The following is a 25,954-nucleotide window of genomic DNA, read 5'->3' as shown; positions in this document are numbered from 1 at the left end:
AATGCATTGCAGTATATGTATAAATATTTAGCTGTATATATCTTTCTTTTCTTATTACTGGTTCATGTCCAGTTCAGATTACTTCTGTAGTATCTGCTGATTTTTCTATATTATTGATTATACAAAATCAAGCAAGATGTTTCACTTGGAAATCCGTGACGGATAAATGACCTTTGAGTAACACAGAACTGTAAGACGCTTCAGTGTGATTGTTAAAAATCCACAACAAAGGCTAAAAATGAAGACCCTTGCATCAGTCGTTTAGCATTTCTTGGCAGCTCTTCAAGTACCAAACCTGTCAAACCAAGATAGTTCAGGCACTAAGTTGAGACATTTCGTTTGTTTCAAGGAACCACATTTTAAAACGCTATCTTATTTCTATCAAACCACCCTAGTACACAAGGGAATATGTTTACTTAATATGTTGGATTGTGAAGTATGGGGTGTGCATACCAGAAAATGAATTTTTAAATCGGAGGTGTAAAAAATTACTAATTTGTAATTGTGTAATTTGTACATGTAAGTACTGAGTAATATTAATGGACTACATGTACTACTATATGGTTAGGGTTAGAATGGAGTTTGGATTAGGGTTAGTTGCATGGAATTATGCATAATTTATTGTTATTAATAAAGTCAGTAAATGTAACATGTAAAATGGACATCGTAAAATAAAGTGTTACAAAAACTTGCAGTGGAGCTGTTAAAATTATATTATCAAGGACCTTTATACAGTAAGTGCCATTGTAAAGACTTTTTTATTTTTATCACATAAAAAGAAAAGTAAGAAAAGGAGGGGGGCAGTTGGGACAAGGTGTACACCAATAAAACTAGTCAGATTTAAAACAAGTTGATTGCTGTCATAATAGCTGCAATGTCTCGTTGCGTAAAACTTTGAATACAACCATGTTCAGTATTCATGCTCAGTAGTGTCTGTAGTCTGCACTTGGTTATAGGGGCTTCAAACCAATATGTACAATGTGTGGTTGAGATCCTTCATGAAATTGATGCTTCAGACTGCAAGCCAAACCACTTAACTACTGCATCATGTCACACAATGCATCATGGGTTGCTCATGATACAGGAGGCTGAAAAAAGAAATGGGAATAATCTTTAGAATAAAGAGGCATATCAGCACACTTGTCAAGAACAAAGGTATAGTTTCTCTTTGTAATTTTTTAACACAAAAACGTAGTTAGTTACTTACGATTTTGATAGTTTAGTTGATAAAGACGCTTTAGCTTAGGTCACACTGACAAACTGCCTGTGCTTGAGTACATCTTAATTGTAGTATGGATAATAGCTTATAAATAAATATGATAAATGTATCTATGTTTTTTTTATATTCAGGGCTTTCATTAGATGTATCTAAAAACATGATCTCTATATTTTCTGTAACAAGTGCTTTTACACACTCACAGCAAAAGAGAAAGAGTACATACATTGGTTTTCCTGTGTAGTAGTTCGCAGTAAGCCTCTGTTCCTGTCATTGAAACCACCCTTCGAACTTCGTTTAGCAACATAGTGTGCAACCATGGTAAAGCAACAACTTGCATAATCATCAAGAATATGAAGCATCAAGAAGTTAAAACATGATAGAAATTATATGTGGTTGTACATATGGTGTAATATAAAATGGTTGAAGATTGTAGTCGCCACATTTAGGGCCAAAATAATTAAAATGCAGGAATATGAATATATATTTACTTATTAAGCTAGTCTTAGAGAAAGCATTGGCAAGCTTTTTGAAATTCATGTTTGTATTTTGATAATCACTGAGCTTTATTAACAAAATTGTGAAATTTCATTCATGTAGTATTTTCCATTTGGTGTGATTGGCCTGTATTGGCATTTGTCTCAGAACTTGCACTTCCCCAACTTATTAGCCAGTGTCAGATGTGTTTAGTGTGTACAGTTCATTGAAGCTGCTGGGTGAGCACTATTGAGGTGTCTGCTTCTGCAATGCACTTAGCCTCCTGTTGTTGTGCATCTGGGCCATTCACTGCTCTGTCCTGGTTAGATTTATTTTGCTTTCTTCTTTCAGGACAGTAGTATGTGGACAGTCCTCTGAAAAACAATAGTTTTATTAGTTGCTAGAAGCAACTAATGTTTTCACAGTAATTTAGTGTAATGGCTGCTGAAAATTAGGCTTTTCCATCACACATTTTTAACATAGAACATTTTTTATTTAAATTTAATTAAATTTCAATTTCAATATATATAAAAAATTAAAACAAACATCACACTGTTTCACACAATGCATTTGTGTAACTGCTGCACTATTGTTGCAGGAACTTCTGTTTGTCTGTGGAGGCGCTGTATTGCCAGATATGTTGAAGCCATTAGAAAGTGATTTTAGGTAACTGCACAGAAGTGAGAAAAGCACTATACAATTATTACTGACACAATCTTTTCTGCATAATTTTCACCAAAAAATGTGACATGTTTGACATTACCAAAAGGCACTAGCAAAGAGATCCCATGTAGTCTCATAATTGTTTTGAGGGAGAGAGTTATGGCCCAGGTTCTTCTTTTGGTTAAAGCATCACATTTCACCCCCATTGTGATTCACTCCACATAGTACATTTTCTGCCAATTCAAACTCTGAAAGTGGTAAATTGAATATGGTATTTTAGTTACCAAATTTCTACAGTTCTAATACAGTAGTGCATACACTTTTAGTATTAGCATCTTTACTTGTATGTGTGACCTATTGCATAAAGATTTCTTTCTCCTCAGATGTGTCCTGTGTGGCAGGCTTGGCTGTAAATGATGGTCTTCAGAATCCATACCACAACCATCGAACAGTTCAGTACAGTAAGGTAAAGTATAATCTGATTTTTCAATCCCACAAATGCTGATGGCATTTTGAAATGCAGTTTTGCCTTTAACGGCTAGTATGTAGACTGAATTCAGTGTCTGGTTTGTTTTATGGATTCACAGTGTACACATTTGTGTGCTTGTCATTTTGTGAGGTCCTTTTGCATTGTGAGGTGCTCACAAATGTCCTCACGATGAAAACACATCAACAAACATGCTAAATAATGTTTTAATATTTAAAAGTTCAAGTTTTAGGGGGTAAAATTATTATGAATCAGTACAATTAGCATAATATACAACAATAGAAGCCCATGAAAAAATCCCCACAAAGACAGAGTGAGTGTATTTTGAGCAGCAGCTGCATTGTCAAAGCTTGTCTGCCAGTGTTCGTTATCACTTAGTAATTAGCCTCTTCATGGATATTTGGCCTTCACACTGCTTGCTTATTACTGTCACCAGCACAAGAGCTTTTATTTATGCTGAAGGCTAAACACACAAAAACGTACGAGTTACAAAAAAAAAACTCATATTGATCTTGATTAATCCTCACATGCTGTGCTGAAGAATGTCATAGGCCTCTCAGAGATGCATGTATGTTTTTGTGTACAGACAGTGCTTTAACACTGCACATGAGTTCTCCTTGAATTCCACCACTTCTGTTCATCCATCTCAGTGACCAGGGCCATTTGTATATTATTTTAATACAGATGATTTTAATACACTGGTTTAATACAGCTAATTGTAATGTGATTTTAATACATTTCTCTTAAATCTGGACAAATTATTACAAAATGTATATATTAGGTGTCATTTCTTTAATTATATTGTCTATAACTATCATACTCAAAACTTTTGATACTTCTAAGAAAGAATGTTATTTTTCACATGTGTAACAAGAAGTCCCTAGACAAGAAGAAACAAGTGTTTGTCGGCTAGTTTACAAAAATTTATAATAAATTCTACAGCGCTGCATCTATCAAACATCACCCCCCCACACACACAACCTCCTGTAATTCACACCTTACCAACATTTTTTTTCACAGAAAAATTTTATCACCTCATATTTCTCAATTCTTAGTTTTAACAACTCTGCAGCTGAGTTGCTGCAACAGAAGCGGCTGATTAGATGATTACATAACAGGCAGGTATCGAGGTGTACCTTATAAAGTGGTTGCTGAGCATGTTGAAAATGTATGTGCGCATGGATTATTTTGGTGTTTGCTTTATAGATGAGCTCTACAAAGTTGTATGTGGAATCCTGGTTTCAGAAGTCCCTTGCGTTTGTTTATGTTTTCATAAGATGGGTTGCTTGATTTTAAATGTGAAGTGTCCCATGAAGATTTCTTTAATGTCTGCTTGTTTCTTAAGCTGAGCACAGTAAACAAGAGGTCTCCCCATCTATAGAGATTTATTTTTCTTTGAGTTGCAAGCTGCTCCACTCTTGATGTGCAAATGTATTAATCAAAGGCTCATGTTGATGAGTTGCACTGCTCATTGCTTATTGCCTTCCCACACCAGAATACAGAACAGTGGAAAACACTGAAAAATGTGTTTTAAAATGGTCATAAAGTGTTTTCGCTCCAGTTTTCAAATTTTGAGTCCAAATTCATGTGGACGGTGGAACTTTTGGGTACATTTCTGTTCTAGTGGAATGCAGCACTGCGTGTTATGATGTGATTTTTATATATTACGCATTGTGGCGTGTCTTACTGATTTCATGTTAATGAAGTCTCCTCTTTTGCAAAGCTTTTTTTGCTTGTGGCTGTGAGAAACTTCAGTTGTCATTCTATAATTGATCTGCAGAGGAGTTGGATTGGAAGGGGGGGGGGGGATCCTTTTTATTGTTTGCAGATGAACAACTGTGAGTCCCTATGCACTTAGCAGTTCATAATACTTCTGTATCTGGGTCTGTTTGCACTTGAATATATGAATTGCTGATCTCATGCATCATCAGCTAACAGACAGAGAGCCAAATGTGGAACTGTTATCAGAGTCCACCGAAAACAAATGTCTTTCCTAGCTTTGTAATCAAGTTTACATATTGACATTTTGTAAATTGTTTTGAACATGATACAGCTGCTATCACATGACCCTAGATTAGTACCTCTATTAGGGTTGAAGAGAATGTCATTTCTAAGATTGAAATATGTCAGTATCAGAGATAAACTGTAGTCTGTTTGCTAGCACTTTCCAAACTTCTTCAACTTTTTGACCTATTGAATTTTGAGTGTTATCTGTCTGGAAAATGACACTTCATTTCCACCGTGCTGAAAACACAATAGAACCATCACAGAAAATTCTAATGGTTTCCAATACAAATACTATTACAAACATTACAAACCATCCACTTCCAAAACAAAGATTCGCATATAATGTACTCACCCCCTTGTCATCCAAGATGTTCATGTCTTTCTTTCATCAGTCGTAAAGATATTATGTTTTTTGAGGAAAACATTTCTGCATTTTTCTTCAAATAATGGACTGGTGTGGTGCCCCGATTTTGAACTTCCAAAAGACAGTTTAAATGCAGCTTCAAACGATCTAGAGAAACGATTGGTTATTTTCATTAAAAAAAAAAAAAAAAAAAAAAATCCAATCGTATTTTCTTCCTCAACTTCAAAAATCATTTCAAAATCATCCTACATCGCTGCAGAAGTACTGACCCAGTCTTTGCAACATGAACATGCAAAGAAGATGAAACACCCGTAAACTGGGGTGAGTAAATTATTTGTAAATTGTTGTTCTGGAAGTGGAGTTCTTATTTAACCATTAAAGCCATTAAAAAATGGTTTTCTGTAGTGTGTTTTAGGACATATTCTATTACGATTTATTGGTTTTAACAAGCCACCAATAGAAGGTGACCAGTTACCAGAAGAGACCAACAGGGTCCATTACAGTTTCCATTAAAACCAGTACAAGTCCCATTATAACCAGTAAAACCATTACGAATTTTGTGATGGCGTCTATTGTTTTTTTTTTTTTGTTTGTTTTTTTTTTTTTTTTTTTTTTTTTGGTGCTGTTCTCTCAATTGTTCCTGTTTCCTATAGATTATGTTACTGTGTCTTCATCTGCTATAGATGAATGAGAAAATGAACCTTATTTATGAGCAAAGGGTCTGTAGTTTCTAGGGAGGCTCTTTAATATCAAGCTGTGAACTAGCTCAGCTTTTAAGTTTAATTCATTAGCAGAAATGATTTAACAAGACATGCTTGAAGTTGAAAAGTCTTGATCATTTCAAAAATATATCTTTGGCTGCAAAAACTTACACACATAGCCAAGCAAAGTGTTCTCAAAAGCCAGTTTGGGAGCTACCCCATAATTTCTAACTACATCAGTGTTTACTATTGAACTAGGGGGATGGGAGTGACTAAGCCAGTCAGTCAGCATATGGCTGTGCGCTGCCTAATAATCTGGGCTTATTAAACAGTCCTGTACACAGCCAGAGAACGGAAAGAGATCCGTAGAACAAGAACAGCTAACACTACGTGCATTGCCCATGGGACGGGGTCAGCTCCAATGGCAGAGCAGACCAAACGGGATGCCAGGCCATGCATCTACCTCACCTCGCTCATTGAGCTCTGTCTCTGTGAGCATTCGCCGGTCGAGGTTTTCTGTTCCTTCCTTGCTATGTGCTATTTCTGGCCCGACTGTGTCAAGGAAGGCAAGGATATCTTCCTTAACTCAACTCTTCTCACTCTTCATCGGCTGCTCCAGAACAGGCTGGCCCGACTGCTGGAGGATATTGCTGCCTGCATGGCCTGCCAGAATGCTGCCGAAAGTTCTGCTTTCATGGTACCAAATGTTCTTGTATTTATAGGATGGGGGATTGAATCCTATTCAGTTTTTACCAAATAATTTCTGCCTTTATGTGGATATTACAAACTGGTTTCTAACAATGTTGGTTGAATTGGTGTTGATATCTGAGGAGTCCACTTAAGAATGAACATCACTTAATTAACATCGAGTTAGCATCACTTTTTGATTTGTGCTGTAATTGGGCACATTATTTTGACATTTTGGGCTTCATTATTTAAGCTTGCTTAAAAAGCTCAGTGGATGATCAAGAATAATAATAGATTAAAATGTGCACTAGAGCTTAAACTGCAAGTGCTGTTTGGATTGCCTGGCTATCCACGTCGATTTATGTGTGTGTGTCTTTATTTATCGGGCTTTAAAAAGAAGATGGCTACATGGCACAATTGCTGTAACCTCAGAGATGAATCACAGTCTGTCAGAGCTCTACTACAGTGTGACAGGACATTTTCCTCTGAGCAATGGCCAATGCTTTCTCCGGGACATTACATCCTCTTGGCTTCCCATACGTTTTTAATTTTATTATGTTGTATGAGCAGCACTCTGTGCAAGAACTTGTTAGTCTGGGTTTCCAGGAATTAACACAGTATGTCCGAATTTAAGTGCTGCGATAGTTACTCGCTGTTTGTTGGTGGTGACTTTTGGAAGAGGGGAGTTAGCATTAGTTTCACACCTTACCCACAGAATATGCCAAATGAGGATAATCCTTTTCTTGGCAGACATACAAGACCCATAATCCTTCTGCCTCCCACAGTCCCTCTCTGGTGACCTTAGAGAAATCACCACTGTTTGTTTTTTGTTACTGCTTCATTCACCTAATAAAGTGGCAGAACTTCAAACTGCTCGGAGATTGTATTCGTAGGATTTCCTTTTGTTACACAGACACTTTTCTTGTGCAAGTCGCTTTGGGTAGTGTTGGTTTAGTGAGTCTAATATCATGTTTTACAGTTCTAAACATGCTTTATTGCACAACTAGCCTTTAAGGATCCTTCAAGCAGGGTACATTAACAGTCACCAAGTGCTATATGTGAATTAAAAAAGAGTGTAAATTCAACAATACAACGTCCTTGTTCACACAAAGCAATAGAAATTACACAAACTATTGGTACCAAGCCAAGATTAATCATTCTTCCCCCAAGATAATTGTATTGTCCAACATAATCTCATGAGTATTCATGTGTACACTACCAGTTACAAGTTTTTAAACAGTAAGATTTGTATAGTCTCTTCTGCTCACCAAGCCTGCATTTATTTGATCCAAAGTACAGCAAAAACAGTACAATTTTGAAATATTTTTACTATTTAAAATAACTGTTTTCTATTTGAATATATTTAATATAAATTATATGAATGTAATTTATTCCTGTGATTTCAAAGCAGAATTCTAAGCATCAATACTCTAGTCACATGATCCTTCAGAAATCATTCTGATTTTCTGATTTGCTGCTCAAAAACATTTATTATTATTATTATTATTATTATTATTATTATTTTATTTATTATGATTATTGTTGTTATTATTATTATTATTATTATTATTATTATTATGATGATGATGTTAAAAATTTTGGATTTTGTTTTTCAGGTTTCTTTGATGAATAGAAAGTTCAAAAAACATCATTTATCTGAAATAGAAATCTTTTGTAACATTATAAATGTCTTTATCATCACTTTTGATCAGTTTAAATCAGTTTAAAAAATAAAACTATTAATTTTGTATAATTTCTTTCTGAAAAATTAAAAATAAAACATATTGACTCAAAGCTTTTGAATGGTATGGTGTACAATGTTACAATTTCATGTTTTATTTCAAATGCTGATCTTCGGATCTTTCTGTTCATCAATGAATCCTGAAAAAAATTACCCTGTAAAATTATTGTTAAACTGTTTTAAATATTGATAATAATAATAATAATAATAATATTGTTTCTTAAACAGCAAATCAGCATATTAGAATGATTTCTGAAGGTAATGTGAAACTAAAGGCTGGAGTAATGATGCTGAAAATGTAGCTTTGATCACAGGAATGAAGCAGTTGTTCAGATATTTCATAATATTACTACTTTTGCTGTATCTTGGATCAAATAAAGGCAGGCTTGGTGAAAAGAAGAGAATTCTTTGAAAAACATTACAAATCTTACCGTTCAAAAACCTTTGACTGGTAGTGTGTTTTAAGTGTGGTTCTTTACTTACATTTGCATAGACACTGAAACATACAAATTGTACATATTGACAACATTTAAAAATTAAATTATTTGTGTGTGAATAACTTCTCTGACATATAAATGAATCTATGTGAATATTGAAATTGTGGCATTAACATTTTGATTATCAGTTATCATATCAATGGCATTACGTTTTCAATTGTATTTATTAAACGCAATTCACTTAATATGAAATGATAATAATCGGATCTGTGAGACTTTGGCTGCCATCTTGTTTTGTATTACATAATGTTTATTAACACTTCACTTTAAAACCTTAAAATGAATAACATTTCTAGAATCATTTATTACAATCGTTCATTATTATTATAATCCTTCATTACTTATGTAATGTTTATTTAGTTTGCTGTGGTACACAAAATGGCATTCTCTCATAAAATACACAGAAACATCCTTTCATTATGCCCAAATATGTTTCAGCATCAGTTAAAACATACAAAAATGCATGCTTTGTACCTGTAAATGTTATGTACTGATACCTACGTATAAACAATGAAACCAAACTGTATTGTTTTATATCCTGCTTTGCACTTTTAGGGGTGAAGAGAGAAACAGGAAAACTGACTGGGGAAACTCGGGAAAATTATAAAATCTGGTACAAATGCACTGTGTGACAAGTGATGTCTGAAATTTTACTTGAAAAAATATTTACTTTTTAAATCAGTTTTGAGGAAGAAACAATGAATCAGTATTTTCTTGTATAACATACTACAATAATCTTTGTTTTATTTACTTTTACAGTGTATGAAGGTATCTGGTTTACAGTGTTGTTCTACTTTACCACAGTAAAGGATGTGCATATCAGGATTAATATAAACACAATTATAAATATATTGCCTGCAAAAAAACTAAACAAACAAACAAAAGACCTAAGATCTAAAGGCCTGACTGGCAGGTTTGTTTGGTGCATGTTCGATGTGTTGTTCAGATCCTGCCAAGGTTTAGTGTTACACGACCTGTATTTGAAATAAACAACACTCTGAGAGCCCTCTCTGATTACTAACCATGGGCAGCTGACTGGTTTATTTTGTCAACTGTGCAGAACCAGACATCAGATGTAATGTTGTTTACTTAAATACGTTTTCACATTAATACTTCTAAGATTAGAATATTTGCCTGAATGCTGTGTGGTAGCCCAGAGCAAAAGCATTAGGAGAGTTCAGCCTTGAAGTTTATAAAAAAGTTCAGACTATTTTGAGACTGTTTGAAAAGCAGATCTATTTAAATCAAATAAAATTGTTGTTTTTTCCTTCTTCTCTGTTACTGTGTAGTTCTGGTTGATATTTTCAGGCAATTCTCTGTCTAGTATGTGTAATGTTAGCCTTAGTGTTCACAGGCCATCCAGAAAGGTTTCCATTGTGTTGATGTTAGTGAAAGGCCAGGCTACTGGTAGTGTTTGCAAACTGTCTGAGCACTTTATTATGCTCTCTGGAAACTGCAGCGGGGTCATGCGAGCCAGCAATTGATATGCAGATTTCAGTGAGCAGCAGCAGTTTCAGGTCTAGAGTCTATGCGCACGAAACCTGCTAGTGATTGATTTTTAGATCCTGTCAGAAGTCCCTAAGCTTGACAAAGATTCTGTAACTGGCCTAACAGTCAGGATTTTGGAAATCCTTGTGGTGGAAAACCGTTGACCGTTGATAAAACGGTTGGAAGAGGGAGACGTGTCATGAGTTAAAGTGGAGCCAGAATGTCAGTGTGACTAAACCAGAGCTGAAGAGTAACTCAACAAACATGCCAACTTTCAGGGTGGGCAAGATTAGAAGGAAAGGTTGTTCTCTGGCCAGTCGGACCAAGTACCATGTCATAGCTTCCTGGAGGATACTTTATAGACTGCTTTTCATGGTGAGTGTATTTATAAGTCAGAAAAAGTGGATGGAGACAAAGCATCTCAAAGGTGTCTCTAGTGACCACTTGATTGCATTCCATTTTGAGCAGATCAGTCTTTAATTACTGATACTCACGTTTGAGAGGATTAACCCCCCAAAATACTGATCCTGCAGTAAGGGTATTTTTTAAGTTATTAATGGGGTTGTTTTATTAGGGGTTATTTATATGTAAGAAAGTAAATTGTCTATTATTACAATTAAGAATGCTCTTTAATTGTTAATAAATGAAAAAAATAAAAATAAAAATAAAGAACTGACACAATCTGATTAATTAGAGATGGAGCCTATTTATTGTTAATAATTGTTTATTAGTGTTTGACACAAATTCATTTGCAGGTTACAGGCTGGATGTAACACGTAAATAAGCAACGAACTTAATAAGCGTAAATAAGCAACTTAAAGCGTAAATAAGCAACCAGCTCTATAATGCTTTTCTATTTCTATATTATCATAGTATTTATTTGTTCATTTATTTCAAATAATTGTATTATTTATGCATTTTAAAACATGATTTAAAAATATTGCTACAAACATTAATTACTTAAGGCACATTTTGTGTAGCATTTATTTTCTTGCAGTTATTATATTTCGTAGTAAAATTCACTTTCTTTTCAAATCTCTTGATTTAACCTTAATTTGAAGGTGCAATATCAAAGAAGTGGCCCTATAGTCTTGAGGTGTTACTCAAGGATATCTTGCTAAATACCTGTCAAGCAAAACAGCCTGCTCTGAATCTGTTTTCTTTGAAGTCTCAGAGGTGTCATCATATCTGAAAAGCCAGTCCAATGTTAACACGTTTTATTATGGGCTCTGTCAGTTTTCCTTTTAACTCTTCTCTGACCAAGTTTTTGTATTTTAACAATGGCCATTTTCTGAGATGGTAGCTTTTTTGTGTAATCCATTTTGTTAATGATGTTGCTTATTAGTTATGGCTACAAGCTGTCAGGACAGCTCCCACCACGCTGCACACGCTCTATGATATGTGAAGTGTAATTTAATTGTAATTGAATTGCTGGGTCCAGCTGTCTGGGTGCGATCAAAACTTTTTGCCTTCACTTTTCAGGACTTGTGCGGCACGCTTGATTCTGACGTGACTGACACAGAAGAGAAGAAATTGAATAAAACTGTTACTTTTGTTAGCTTCATAAAATTAAATGTGAACCTCTGATGTCACATGGACTATTTTATCGATGTCCTTACTACCTTTCTGGGCCTTGAACATGGTAGTTGCATTGCTGTCTATGGAGGGTCAGAGAGCTCTCAGTTTTAATCAGAAATCTTAATTTGTCTCTTACGGGTTTGGAACGACACATGGATGAGTAATTAATGACAGAATTTTAAATTTTGGATGAACTATACCTTTTATAATTTGCTTAATTGATTTTTGTTCTTTTTTTAAATCAAAACATATGCTTTAACATTAACCAAGTTGAATGCTCACTAAAGACCAGCTGACTATAAGTTATTTATAGTGTGCAAATAGTTCATCCATTTTGATCATTATAACCTGTTCAGGCAGGTTTGGGGGCCATTTACAAACATCACAAGCAGGCATTAACAGGGTAATCATAGTTCAGAGTCAATCATAGTTCAGTGGAAACATCTGCCTCCTCTCACGTGGCTTTTCGTCTGTATTTTGTAGTTATCGCCTTCGCATGCGTGCTTTATCTTACCAAGAATACAGTGAAACCAGAGGATGTCAGTGAGGCACTGCATCCCTCTGAAATGTTATGTGCTGTTAAACTGTGACCCCGTTTACATGTACTTCAGAAAGCGGCTTATTACAAGGTTGTTGCAGAAAGCAGCATTGAGGAGGCACTGCTTTCATGCCCTTTAATAATCTTAAATTATTGGATAGTAATGCATTTTCAGGATGCAGAAGACCCGCTTACAGCTATATTTAGTGGTATCTATCACGTTCAGATAACCTAAAATGGATGTTAATAAGGTCTAAGTGTGTCCAATGTGTCATTCAGATCACAAACTTGCACTACCAAGCAGTTTCGCTCCTCTGCAAACAGTGAGCTGTGAACATTTTCTGTCAAGGAGAATAGATTGTCAGACTGAAGCTTTTTGACAGCTGGTATCACAGCATTGAAGGAGCTGTCATCTGGGGACTTGAGAGTAAGAAAACGAGAACTGAAGCTTTCAACTCTTATTTCTTGCGTTACTGTCTTTCTTACCTCTGCATGTTTCCTTATTATTTGTTAATTAGAATTTGGGTCACCCAGCATGCATACAGAAACATTTTATGTTACCGCTATGTGAGTACAGTTCCGTCATGCTGTACTGGCCTGTTTACTGTTTCGATTCTCACAGTGACTTGGCATGAATTTATACAGCCATTTCACACTCAGCATAAATGTACTAGTGAGAAAAGCCATCATTTTCAGGTGCTTTCGTGAGGTTAACAAGAACCAGTGTGGAGTCTCCACAACCTGCAGCGCTCCTCTTAACCTCCTGGTGACTACAGCAAAACAAATGGCACAAGCACTAGCCACAATTACTGTTATCTCTCTGTGCCAGGCTAGGCTTTCCCACCGATTCTACCACAAGGTGCGCGATTAATGTGTCAACATGATGTCTCCTGCCTCCCTCTGCCTCTTATCTATGTGATTTGCAGTTTTTTATTACATCCCAAAATCTAGGATGTTTGAGACTGTAACATTGTGAGTGTTGGGGAGAGTCATATAACTTTATACTTATTTGGAACACAAATGAAAATAATCAGTGTCAGTGTCTTAATGACTTTTTCGTCCATACAATGAAAGTTAATGGGCTCCAGTGTTTATTTGGATTCATTAGACCCTGACGTTCAAAATATGATCTTTTGTGTTCCACCGAAGAAAGAAATTCATACATTAGGAGTGAAAGATCACACAAATTTCACTTTCAGTAAAAATAAAACTCCTAATTATATTTCTGAATGTTTCCTATCAACTGAAATTAGGCCAAAGTGTTTAAAATAACACTATGGTTCAGTAATGCAGTTTTTTTCATTCACACGTTTACATGTCAAATGTACTAATTCTTGATCTCATTCCAAAGTTTGGTCCATATCATTGACATTTTCATCAGACAGGAAAATAATTAATATTCAGTATATTTTAATGTATTGAAATAATTTTGACATTTATAATAGTATTTCATCTTTCATTTGGTGACAATGCTTAGTTGGGCCACTAAGAATTATTTAATTTTTTTTTTTTAAATGTAACTATTTAAAATAGGGCTGTCAAACAATTAATCATGATTATTTGATTAATTAATTGTATAAATTATAATTCTTAAAGTGTATATATTTATAATAATTTTTAGATTTAGTTTATATTATATATAAAAATATTTAGTACATAAATAACATATTTCTTTTAAATATATACATTCATTTGTGTGTATTTGTATATGCACAGTAATTACACACAGTGTACACACATATTTTCTCTTTTTTTTTGTATGCAATTTATCGCGTTTAATCGTTTGACAGCCCTAATTTAAAAATAAAAATAAATTATTTAATCATTAATTATATTATTACATTTAAAGTATACAATAAAATGCTGCCATGTAACTTTCAAATGCTGTTCAATTATGTAAACACTGCATTAAAAACATCAAATGAAAAGTTAGTAATGAAATAGCAAAAAACGGGGTCTGTTGGACTTAAGATGTTAATGCAGTATTCAGATTCGTTTCCGCATATTAATACATTTGTCACTCCCAAAACATTGCAGTGTGTAACTACTGTAACAGCAGGAAAAACTTGTATTAAATATGGGTTATATACAGAAACTGAGCAAAGATTGCTCCCTTTATAATCAATGAAGCTGGTACCAAGCTCACTGACTATGTGAAAATGCTATAGTCAAAACAATTAGTCTATACTGCACAATGAATCTCTTATTTATATTGTGTTTATACTTTGGTTATAGCAAAACGATTTGCAAGCGAGCAGAGGTCACATCAATGTTGCCAACTGTTTTCAATGCAAAGTAATTGAAGCCTGAGAAAGTTGCTAAATGTTGCTAGATGGCGTCATGTGCTAAATAGCATATCCATGGCATCATTTTGTCACATTTGCTGTTTGCTTAGTGTCAGTGCTTTACTTCTGTTTACTCACATACTGTATTTAATACAGCAGAATTTCCAATGAAGCTGTTCTCGTTTACATATTTTTCAGAATAAATATGAAATGGTGACCGAAACACAATCAATTCAGAGTTAAATTCAAGTCAAAGACAATGGCTGTACTGTGAATTTTTTTTTTCCCTGTATTTACATGATCACCCAGAGAGAACATAAGAAGCAAAAGAATGTCTTTCTTATTTATTCTCTGACACAGCGCACAGCCTCAAATGAGCGCACTGCTCCACTCCGCCACTCACTGAACAGAGCAGATGCTGAAAGAGTTGTGCCTGTGCAGGGAAAAAAAACCTTGACTCTTGGAAAGTAGCTATAGTCCAAAAACTTGCTACATTTGTTGTTAGCTGTCTAAAAAGTCGCTCCTAAAGTATACTTATACAGTCCATGCACCGCAACTGATTGTCCATTGTGTTCACACGCACAACAAACATGTCTGTGATTGGCTACAGTGCTCAACTCTGCAAAAACAGGAGCGTTTGAAAGCAGCCGTCTATCCTTATGTGCAAACAGTTTATGCTAATTATACTCGATGTCGGTGCAAAATGTGTCCACGCTGCATATTTCATACAACCTACATACTGAGGCATAATGTTTATTTTTCACTGCGGTGTTTTTGAGGCTCCTTAATCTCTGTTTAACTAATGTGTGAGAAGATGTCCTGGGAGCCCCGGTGTTTGCTTTGGGTGGTCGTACTATAGCTAAGCTTTCTGTCAGAAGATTGCGGCTGAGCTTAGCTGTTCCTCCTGCTCTCGCTCTCCCGGCACACTAAACTGACTTGGAAACTACTGAAGCACATGGTCTCTAGAGTGGCCGTGCGGTAATTAGTAAACCGAACTGCAGAAGCAATCTGCTTGTTCCTTGTGAGATCCCATTTTCTCTTGCTGCTCTTCTGGCTGAGTCACCGACTCATTTTACACAAACACAGCCTCACACAGTCTTTGGACTGTAATGTGCTCTCTGTATATTGACTGATGGTTTTAAGGTCTTTGGTCAATAGGATGCAAGTTAACATACATGTAAGGAAAAGGTCAAAGTGCTGAGTTTATGTATTTTTGCAGCAGCAGGGTACATCTGCCATGTTCAGTATGCAGTCTGTCTGGCTGGTTTAAAGCCAGAAAAGGGCTTTGGTGTTGTTTTTGTCCCCTGTGGTCACAGATCTGTCCCTGTCAGCTGTTTCACTTGTTCACAGCTCTCTGAGAGCTGAAACCGAGATGCTGCAGCCTTTATTTTGAGACTCTCACTGTAAGCAATATCGATGTTTGTATTGATGTACCAACTTAATAAGAAACTGAGAACCTTAGCATTGTAAATGCTGACACAGCTGGACACGAGATGCAACCCTTCATATCGTCAGTGTCCTAATATTCTGAAACTGTGTTTAAAAAGAGATGTGACGCAGCTATGTCTGTAGGGTGTAGGTCCAGCATTATGTAATACATACACACATCTTGTATAGACCATTTCTGTCACAACGAATCTATGCTCATCACATTCCAAGCTGTTGCTCCACAACAGCTAGAAAAAGCTTTCAAATGTGTTTTCCTAAAATGCTGTAAGAACAGAGGAATAATGGACTTATTATTTTTAGTGTAGATGCACTAAAAACTGCCATTTTCCCTCCATCAGTTTGAACTATACAGCATACATTTGTTTCATATTTGAGAAAATACATGAAATTTAATAGAATTCACAGTTTAAAAAATTGTTAAATTGACCTGATTGTTGTGGGGGTTTTTTGTTGTTGTTTTTTTGGCATGTTTATTTTTCTCATTTAGTGCAGTAGTTTCTTGTCTATAAATGGTGACGTTTCCATTTGTGTTGTACAGTGTTTATTCTTGCACATTAATTTTCATTAAACATTCAATACGGTTACTAGTTCTTATATGTAACATCAGTATTTTTGCGTGAGGATCAGTTCCTCTTAATACAGTGTCAGTATCGCAAGTGTTCACCACATCTTAGCTTACTGACATGCAAGGTTACTGACATTACATAAAATGCTATATAATATTTTTCAAAGTTTCTCCAATAATCTGTTTTATTGTCATGTTTTATAAGAACATACTATTTCAGTCTTTCTACTCAAACTGTCTTGATTAATTCAGTGTTAGTTTCTGTTCCTTATTATTTGTGAAATTTCTAGCAATTTAGAGTGAAAATTAATAATAAGCAGTACATAGAAAAGAGTAAATCTTCTTTTTCTATGAATGTTTCCTTAACATTTGTGACCCTGGACCACAAAACCAGTCTTAAGTAGCATGGTTATATTTGTAGCAGCAGTCAAAAAATACACTGTATGGGTCAAAATTATAGATTTTTCTTTTATACCCAAAATTATTAGGATGTCGTTAGGATAGGTAAAGATCATGTTCCATGAAGATATTTTGTAAATTTCCTTCTCTAAATATATCAAAACTTAATTTCTGATGAATAATATGCATCGCTAAGAACTTCAATTGGACAACTTTAAAGGCGATTTTCTCCGTATTTCGATTTTTTTTTTTTTTTTTTTTTTTTTTTTTTTTTTTTTGCACCTTCAGATTCCAGATGCTCAATGCTCACGGCCAAATATTGTCATATCCTAACAAACCAGACATCAATGGAAAGTTTATTTATTCAGCTTTTAGATGATGTATAAATTAAAAAATTAAAAACAAATAAAAAAAATCGACCTTATAACTGGTTTTGACATTATTTAATGTGATTCTTTTGAATGTGTCTCCTGCAGAGTGTGGATACAGTGTGTTCGCTGTACCACTCCTTCCAGGAAGGCTCTGGAGGTCTGATGGAGGGCCAGGAGGAGAAAACGGGGCCAGAGGCCCCCATGCTCAGGCCTTGTCCACGTCATATGTCTGCCACAGAGAGACTACGCAAGGTCATTCAGGAATTAGTGGACACAGAGAAATCCTATGTAAAGGTGAGTACTGACTCTGTAATCCCCTATTAACATAGTTCAACAGAAAGAAATGAGTTCTCACATGAGTAGAGATCTACGCAGTCGTCTGTAAGATACTCTGACTTTATTAAAACTGAACTGTTTCATCTATTTATTCAGCTCTATGCTAATCTGAAAGTCACATCAGTTCAGTTCTAAACCTCACTTTAATGAAGAACCCACGAGGTGAAAATGGCTGTTTTAGCAGAACACGTTTGATGGATAGCTGGAAGAGTCTTCATTGAGTCCCAAAGGACCGCCTATTAATTAACTCCTCTAGCTGGTGAAAAGAAACGCCTCCCCTCTCATCTGTTTCCTGAATAATCCTGAGGCTTGCATATGATCGCTTATGTGGTGCCAGTTTTTCCCTGCTGATGTTCATGGAGAACCTTTAGATGGCATTAAAACTCTGCTCTTATGGTAATGTGGTCCTCGTGGTTAATAGGTGTCAGGGAGGTGTCTGATTATTCCAGCACTCTGTGATTTGTGGGAAGGGGGATCAGTGCCATCCCAGAGTCCTGTGCAGGAGCCATTTGTCTGTGATATGCTGCATCGGCAATGGCAGACTGCTATAAGTCAGCCTAATGATAATATTCAGGTTGATGCACCGACAGCCTGCCGATGCCATAACATGGCCACAGCACGTAGTGCAGGTTTGGGAGCTGTCGGGGAGCAGCTTTGGCTGTAGACCTAGACCTAGAAAATATGAAAATCAATTTCCGGCTTTGGCTGAAACCGTTTTGGAGAGGCAAAATCACTGAACCAAAACAGTGAAAGTGACATTTTAGGCTTTCGCTTTATCTGATGGTGTATTTAGACTCTGTCAGTGTCTGTTTCATGCCCGCAGGGCTAAGCTACAACAGGTAAACACGCCAGCTTTGTGGACTCTGTGGACCGACAATAATGATTTCTCTGTTTTAATTGATCTTCATTTTGATGAACAAGGATCGTTTAGTCTATTCTGTTCATGTGAGTTCAGACAGCATGAGAAAAGAGGATCCATAATTAATCAAATTCTGGCGGCAACCTTCAAGTTGATTTTGCATGCTTAGGCGTCTTTACACTGCTAGTTTAAAATTATTTCTAGAGAATGTCAATCACTGTGCACAAGAAAATAAATCAATCATAAATCAGTGTTTTAGTGTGTGTGACAATAACTCTCTTCTAAAAACTAGTGAGCTGCATTTGTAGGCACCATTAAGGCATCAAAATATGCTCCTAACACAAAGACTGTACCAGAAGGTTCTAAGGCTGCAATGCATGTATCTTTCATGAAGAAGACAATATCATGCATTGTGATGAGCTCAGTGAAAAATAAATTCAAGTTGGAGGATGAACTGGAGGAAGTACTGTTATAAATATAATTCAGTTCAGATAAACAGTTTAATATGACACTGTACTATTGAAAAAAATATTATTGAATATTTCTTTTGTTCAATATGTGTATTTATGCCTTTTATACTGTCATGTTTTTGTCTTAGCAACATTCCAATGTGAAACAGCTATTTAATGAAACTGAATGTTGTATTATTTTGTTTGAAATATATCTTTTTTAAAAATATATCAATTATTTAGTGCAGATACAACTTATGTGCAAGGACAGCTTGTTTCTAATGTTTCAGTTTAGTGTTTTATATTTTTAATTACTTTACAGTTTTTGTTTTTCAGACCTTATATAAGGATATAAGGTATTACCGATAAAGAGGTTTTATGTAGTAAAAATTCTGGAGATGTGACATGCTAATTCATAGAAAGCTCATGATGTATTATTGTGCTGTGCTTATTTTATACAGGACCTTAACTGCCTGTTTGAAATTTACTTGAAGCCCCTGCAAAAGGAGACCTTTCTCACACAAGACGAGGTAAGGGAGAAGGGTGGAGCTAGTTTCAAGGGGTCAGTGTTGGATTGAGTTGTCACAGATTGCACAGTCATTCATTGCAGTGATACAGCTTGGCTCATTTGCCACAAGCTTATGTCCCCACTTTACCCTCTAATGTGACTGATGCTAAAGACTTGCGCATTCAACTTGCCAGTTTTCAGACTGCCGACTGGTGAACTGGATATGACCCTGACATGACTCAGGATGTCCCTGAGGAAAGATCAGTCAATATGTGCTGAGAAGTGGGCCATATTAAAGCCCCGTTAATGGACACTGGAGTGTGCCCTTGCACAAATTAGACAAGGACTAAACATAAAATGGCTTTAACGCTGCTTCTTAAGTTACAAGTGACAATTAGAGTATCACTAAAAATTTAGGGGGTCTGCGATAGAAGGAGCTAGCACAACTGAAATGAAATTTGCAGATTTAAATCCATTTTCTCTAAAGTACTAAACTGTACACTGTGAAACAAGTTTTATTCAGATGATAAAGTTGTAATAAAGTTGTTGTTGGTTTTTTTTTTTTTTGTTGGAAATGTCTGTTTATGGTTGTGGGTTTTCTTTGGCCAGATGGAAAGTTTATTTGGCAGCCTTCCAGAGATGCTGGACTTCCAGAAAGTTTTCCTGCAGACCCTGGAGGAGAAGATCAGTTCCTTCCCCAACTTCAACATGCTTGAGACCCCTGTGCAATTCAAGGTGGACATGCCAAATGCATTAATTTCTTAATTGATACTCTTATCTGAAATAAATGTGACATACACAGCATTCAAGTAGACAGCTCTCAGTTTTGAGAATGACTTTTTTTTTTTAAATTAAACGAATAGATCATCCCTAAAAATGAAAATTCTTTTACAATTTACATACATGTTTTTTTCTACCATGGAATACAAAAGGATAGGTTGTGATTTTCTAATAATGTGCTCCATATAACCAAATGTTTTTAAAGCTATTTTTTTATGAGGAACAGACCAATTAAAACTACAAAAATTCAAGTACAAAAACTAATAATAACACTAAAAATAGCTACTAATTAATAGAAATAACTAAAACTAAATGAACATTACAATTATAAAAAGTAGATTAAACCTAAATAGTTAAAAAATATATATAAAAATATAAAATATATAACAATATAAAAACTAGTACTAAAATGGCAAAAGCACTTGACTAACTGATTTTTGTCAGTTTTGTATGGTTTCATAATGGAAAAGATCATCTCGAGCATATTCGCTGTGAAATATCTCTTTTGTGCTCCATGGAAGAAAATTAAACTGATTTGAAATGACATGAAGGGTTGAGTAACTAATTTAAAATTTTCAGTTTCAAATTATTTTGTGTCATGCTAGCTTCTTCACTCCTGATGCATCATTGCTGTCTTTTTTTTTTCCTTATCCAGAAGCTGCTCTTCTCATTGGGTGGTTCATTTTTGTATTATGCAGAGCACTTCAAACTTTACAGTGGCTTTTGCGCCAACCACATTAAAGTGCAGAAAGTTCTGGAACGAGGTACAGCACATTACACCTCAATCACATCATCTTGGAGTGATAAAATAATAGATTATTATTATTACATGTTGAATTGTATAATCTATTATTTGTCTCTGCTTTTTTGAAATGTTTTAGCCTGGCAATGTCACAACACCAGGAGCTGTTGTTGGTTTATCTTTTCATTATGTTCCACCGAGTATTAGTGATTAGCGACTATAAATGTTGAATATAATTTGTGTGTAAAACATTAGCCTGGTTTTCCATCTTGGGCAACCTGCCCAGTAAGAAATGAATGAGAGGCTGCCCTGCCCACATTTAAAGTGGAAAACAGCACCTCGGCCTCCTTTTTAATTCATCCCATTACAAGAGGAGAGTACGGAACCCCTTAAGGGACATGGTGGTGAAAAAAATCAGAGTGAGTGAAAAAAAAATTCAGGGTGGGAGGAAAAATATTTTTCAGATTTTTTTGCGTTCCCTCGCAAAACTTTGCGTTCTCTCGCAAAGTTTTTTGCGTTCTCTCGCAAAGTTTTTTGCGTTCTCTCGCAAAACTTTTGCGTTCTCTCGCAAAGTTTTTTGCGTTCTCTCGCAAAACTTTTGCGTTCTCTCGCAAAGTTTTTTGCGTTCTCTCGCAAAACTTTTGCGTTCTCTCGCAAAGTTTTTTGCGTTCCCTCAAAAACTTTTGCGTTCTCTCGCAAAACCGGTTGGGTTCGGACAAACACTTCCTGTTTACTCAGCTCAGTATGTTCACAACGGAGCGGTTCATATAAGTTTTATACTGAACTTGAACTCAAGTGGCCTATTATAGAAATACAGTCATTTAATTGCTTATAGTTTAAGGCACGATTTGGGAAAATCCTAAAACGCTTAATGTGGATTAATGTACTAAAACAGTGACAGCGGAGGCCCAATTCGGTATTAATAAATGCTATTCATACTAATAAAAATTTTAATATTAATAGCATTACTCTCAATAAAGCAGTCATAAATGCAACTTGCTTTTCTTCCCACAGAAAACCTTTAGGATACAGAAAACGCTTAATGGAAGCTAATGGACGAATTAAGACGGTATTTGTAGTTACAGTGGTTTAAGTATAGTAACCATGGTTAATTTGTTTGCTGCTTGTTTAAAAAAAAAATTATAAGTTTTTGAAAGGAAAAATAAAACAAACAAGTCACGTAGCCTGTTAGTCCCATTTTATTCAGAAATAATACTACCAGCAGGCCTACAGCGTGTTATAATACCAACATTATAAACACACATAGCCTAGGCCATTAGTTCCCTGCACTTCACAGCAAATCCTTTAAATTTAACCGTATTCAGAACAGACCAAAAACTAAAACCAAAAAACTATAACTTATTCATTTTTAATGAATACATATAATATAATGCAGTATATAATAATAGGTATAAGCTTATAGCTATAAATAAACTAAAAGAAATAATTTAAAGCGAAACTGAAAGTATGGGCTCACGTATGGCTCTCCTTCAGCACAAATCCAAATGTTTCCATATTCACAATGTATTTGCAGCTAAACCATTAAATTAACCGGGCTTTGTACGTTCCAATATCGACATGAAAAAATCATAGTGAACAAAAATGTGCTGCAGTGGATTGGACCGGTGCTCACGCTGTACGACACAGACTAATACAGACTATTTGAACTGACTAGTGTAAGTTTGTATCTGTTTGGGTGATTCTGTGTATTATTTCAATAATGAACAGGCTGCGAGGCGCCAGCGCGATCAAACAGCTGAAATATAAAAACTGTAAAAAAAAAAAAAAAAAAAAAAAAAAAAAAAAATATATATATATATATATATATATATATATATATATATATATATATATATATATATAATACTGTCTTCCATACAGAAAAATACCCTGTGCGAGTTATTGTTTTTCATGTTTAAAATAGGAGAATGCAATATCCAAACGACTGCAAATGCAACATTTATTTTATATAGCAGTTCAACAAAAAGGGTAATATTAAGTGACATTTTAAATGTAGCCTACATTTTAAACACATGTTTGTTATATTTAACGAAATAATAATAGTTCCAACGAAATCCGCAACAGAACTGGCGTCTCTCCAAGCAACAGCGGTGTTTCGTTTCTGAATTAATCTGCAGCTTTGAACCATTCGGAGAGTCCGTGATTAATCACCCATTCATAACTACAACCATTTGCTTAGTTATTGAATGAATGAATGAATGAATGAATGACGGGACGCCTTGCTCATTAAGACAGTGACATGCCGCCACCTACTGGAACGTTTGAGAACCACTAGTTTAATGGATTACTTCATTAATTGCCTATTTTTAATAAAACATAAAATGTTGGCTTTTTATATCATTGTCTTCTTATATTAAGCTAAGGTACATTGGAGAGCTTTCTGTTCATATTCGGGGCTTACCTGCTTTCTTACATTTAAAATGTATAACAAACTCTATACCGAGTTCGGCCTTTTATACTCTATTATCCCGTTAATTTTTCTTTCTGGGGGATACGCTTAACGTGCAATTTAGCGGGTTACGTTTATATACTGAGCTATTCTGGTATATAAGGTGTGTACTGAACTTGGTCCTACAGTGTTTTACATTTTAGAATGTACCAAAATCGTGCCTTGATGTATTTATATAATAGCCTACTTGAGTCCAAGTTCAGAATCAAACTCTATGAGTCGCTCTATGAGTCGCTCAGAGTCTACATTGCGAACGTGCAATGTAGGAACCACTACAAGCTGTAAAGTAAACAGATAGTGTTTGTCCGAACTCAACTGGTTTTTGCGAGGGAACGCAAAAAAGTTTTGCGAGGGAACGCAAAGTTTTTTGCGAGAGAACGCAAAAGTTTTTGCGAGGAACGCAAAAAAGTTTTGCGAGGGAACGCAAAGTTTTGCGCGAGAGAACGCAAAAGTTTTGCGAGGAACGCAAAAAAGTTTTGCGAGGAACGCAAAGTTTTGCGAGAGAACGCAAAAGTTTTGCGAGGGAACGCAAAAAACTTTGCGAGAGAACGCAAAAGTTTTGCGAGGGAACGCAAAAAACTTTGCGAGAGAACGCAAAGTTTTGCGAGGGAACGCAAATGTTTTGCGAGAGAACGCAAAAAAATCTGAAAAATATTTTTCCTCCCACCCTGAATTTTTTTTCACTCACTCTGATTTTTTTCACCACCATGTCCCTTAAGGGGCTCCGTAGGAGAGCAATCCACAGAGCAGCCACACTTTAATGGCTATAAGAAACATCACGTTCTGTTTAACCACTGCGGGGTAAGGACATGAAACGTGGCGCTTGCACTGCAGATGCAACAACAGGAGTGTGCGTCGCCGTCTGTCAGCGGTGCTTGTAATTATATATTCTCACACACTGCTTCTGTTGTGCCAAGGTTTCCGTTCGCAAAGCGAAAACGCCTTTTTGTGTCGACTTGTTAATTGCCTGCCAATTGCTCCCTGAAGTGTCAATCCATCTGGGGCAAGGAGTGCCTCAATTACTGTGCTAATAGCTCCTCTTGATTTGAACGACAATGCGAGTGATAAATTTATTATTCTGTGTGCTGTAGAAGTGGTGGTGGTTAACTCCCCTCACAAACTCCTGCCAAAACGCTCATTTCGGTGAAGGCGCGATCTAATGCCTTGATACTCACCTTGGTGTTGTTCATGGTCTGCAGTGTTGCATTTACACTGCAGTGGTTCTAACGTGGTGTCAGAGGGCCTGTGCTGCCTCCTTGTGGATGGATTTTGTGCCCTGTGTGCATTGCCTAAAGCCATTTACCTGGAGAGGCCATTGAGAGAATGTTATTTCTAGTTCAGTGGGTGGTGCTGGCATTTATGGTTTTTCTTTTCTCTTCAGCTAAAACAGATCGATCCTTTAAGGAGTTCCTCGATGCAAGGAATCCAACCAAGCAGCACTCAACCACACTAGAGTCCTACCTAATCAAACCGGTGCAAAGAGTACTGAAATACCCCCTGCTGCTCCGCGAGCTGGTTTCTCTAACAGACACGGACAGTGAGGAACACTACCACCTCACAGGTACATCACGCGTACAGACACGCACGCAGCATAGCTTGCTTTTGCTCACTGTCTAGATGTCTGGTCGTGTTTTTGTGAGAGCTGACACTTTTTTAAGAAAGCCCAGAATGAATTATCTTAAGACATCTTTTTTCTTATTACAGAGGCACTTAAGGAAATGGAAAAAGTTGCAAGCCACATAAATGAAATGCAGAAGATCTACGAAGACTACGGTGCAGTATTTGACCAGCTGGTAGCAGAGCAGAGTGGCACTGAGAAAGAGGTACAGCTGCATATACAGAGGGTAATACCCTGATTTAACTGGATGTTCAATCATCATCTGTCTCTCTCTTCCTTTTTTGTCTCAGGTCACAGAGATTTCTATGGGACAATTCCTCATTCATTCCTCAGTGATTTGGCTCAACCCGTTCCCATCGCTGGGCCGTATGAAAAAGGATCCCGAGTTGAATGTTTTCGGTGAGGCTCTTTTCTTTTCCCATGAAACCGTATTTTTATGAAGCATATTTCCCATGAAACTTTTTTCTTATATTTTCATGTGCCAAAATAAATGTTTTATACCTTAATATACTAAATAAACTGTAAATATTAAGATTTATTTTGTCATGCTTGATCTTCACACTGAGCTTTTTATAGATCTGTGAAAGTATGTTGGGCTTGTTTCAGATATATTGGCAGCAGTTCTGCAGCCTCAAATACAAAGAATTCTGTCGTTTTCTAAAATTAACATATCTGCTTG

At 35.9% G+C, this 25,954-nt stretch overlaps 1 protein-coding gene across 4 annotated transcripts in view; it reads left to right on the top strand.

Annotated features, from left to right (window-relative positions):
- The window catches only part of LOC127179975 (rho guanine nucleotide exchange factor TIAM2), a 127,268-nt gene that overhangs the window by 97,632 nt on the left and 3,682 nt on the right, over positions 1-25,954 (top strand). For all 4 annotated transcript variants that reach the window (XM_051133843.1, XM_051133842.1, XM_051133844.1 and 1 more), the window contains 8 exons: positions 2,740-2,822; positions 17,619-17,807; positions 19,619-19,687; positions 20,275-20,400; positions 21,101-21,209; positions 25,039-25,218; positions 25,362-25,480; positions 25,566-25,674. In XM_051133843.1, coding sequence (XP_050989800.1) covers positions 2,740-2,822; positions 17,619-17,807; positions 19,619-19,687; positions 20,275-20,400; positions 21,101-21,209; positions 25,039-25,218; positions 25,362-25,480; positions 25,566-25,674 — 984 coding nt within the window. The remainder of the gene's footprint in view (positions 1-2,739; positions 2,823-17,618; positions 17,808-19,618; positions 19,688-20,274; positions 20,401-21,100; positions 21,210-25,038; positions 25,219-25,361; positions 25,481-25,565; positions 25,675-25,954) is intronic.

The sequence above is a fragment of the Labeo rohita genome, chromosome 17, assembly GCF_022985175.1.
Source record: "Labeo rohita strain BAU-BD-2019 chromosome 17, IGBB_LRoh.1.0, whole genome shotgun sequence".
NCBI lineage: Eukaryota > Metazoa > Chordata > Actinopteri > Cypriniformes > Cyprinidae > Labeo > Labeo rohita.
The sequence above is the reverse complement of the archived record's forward strand: the minus strand, read 5'-3'. Positions and strand labels throughout refer to the sequence as shown.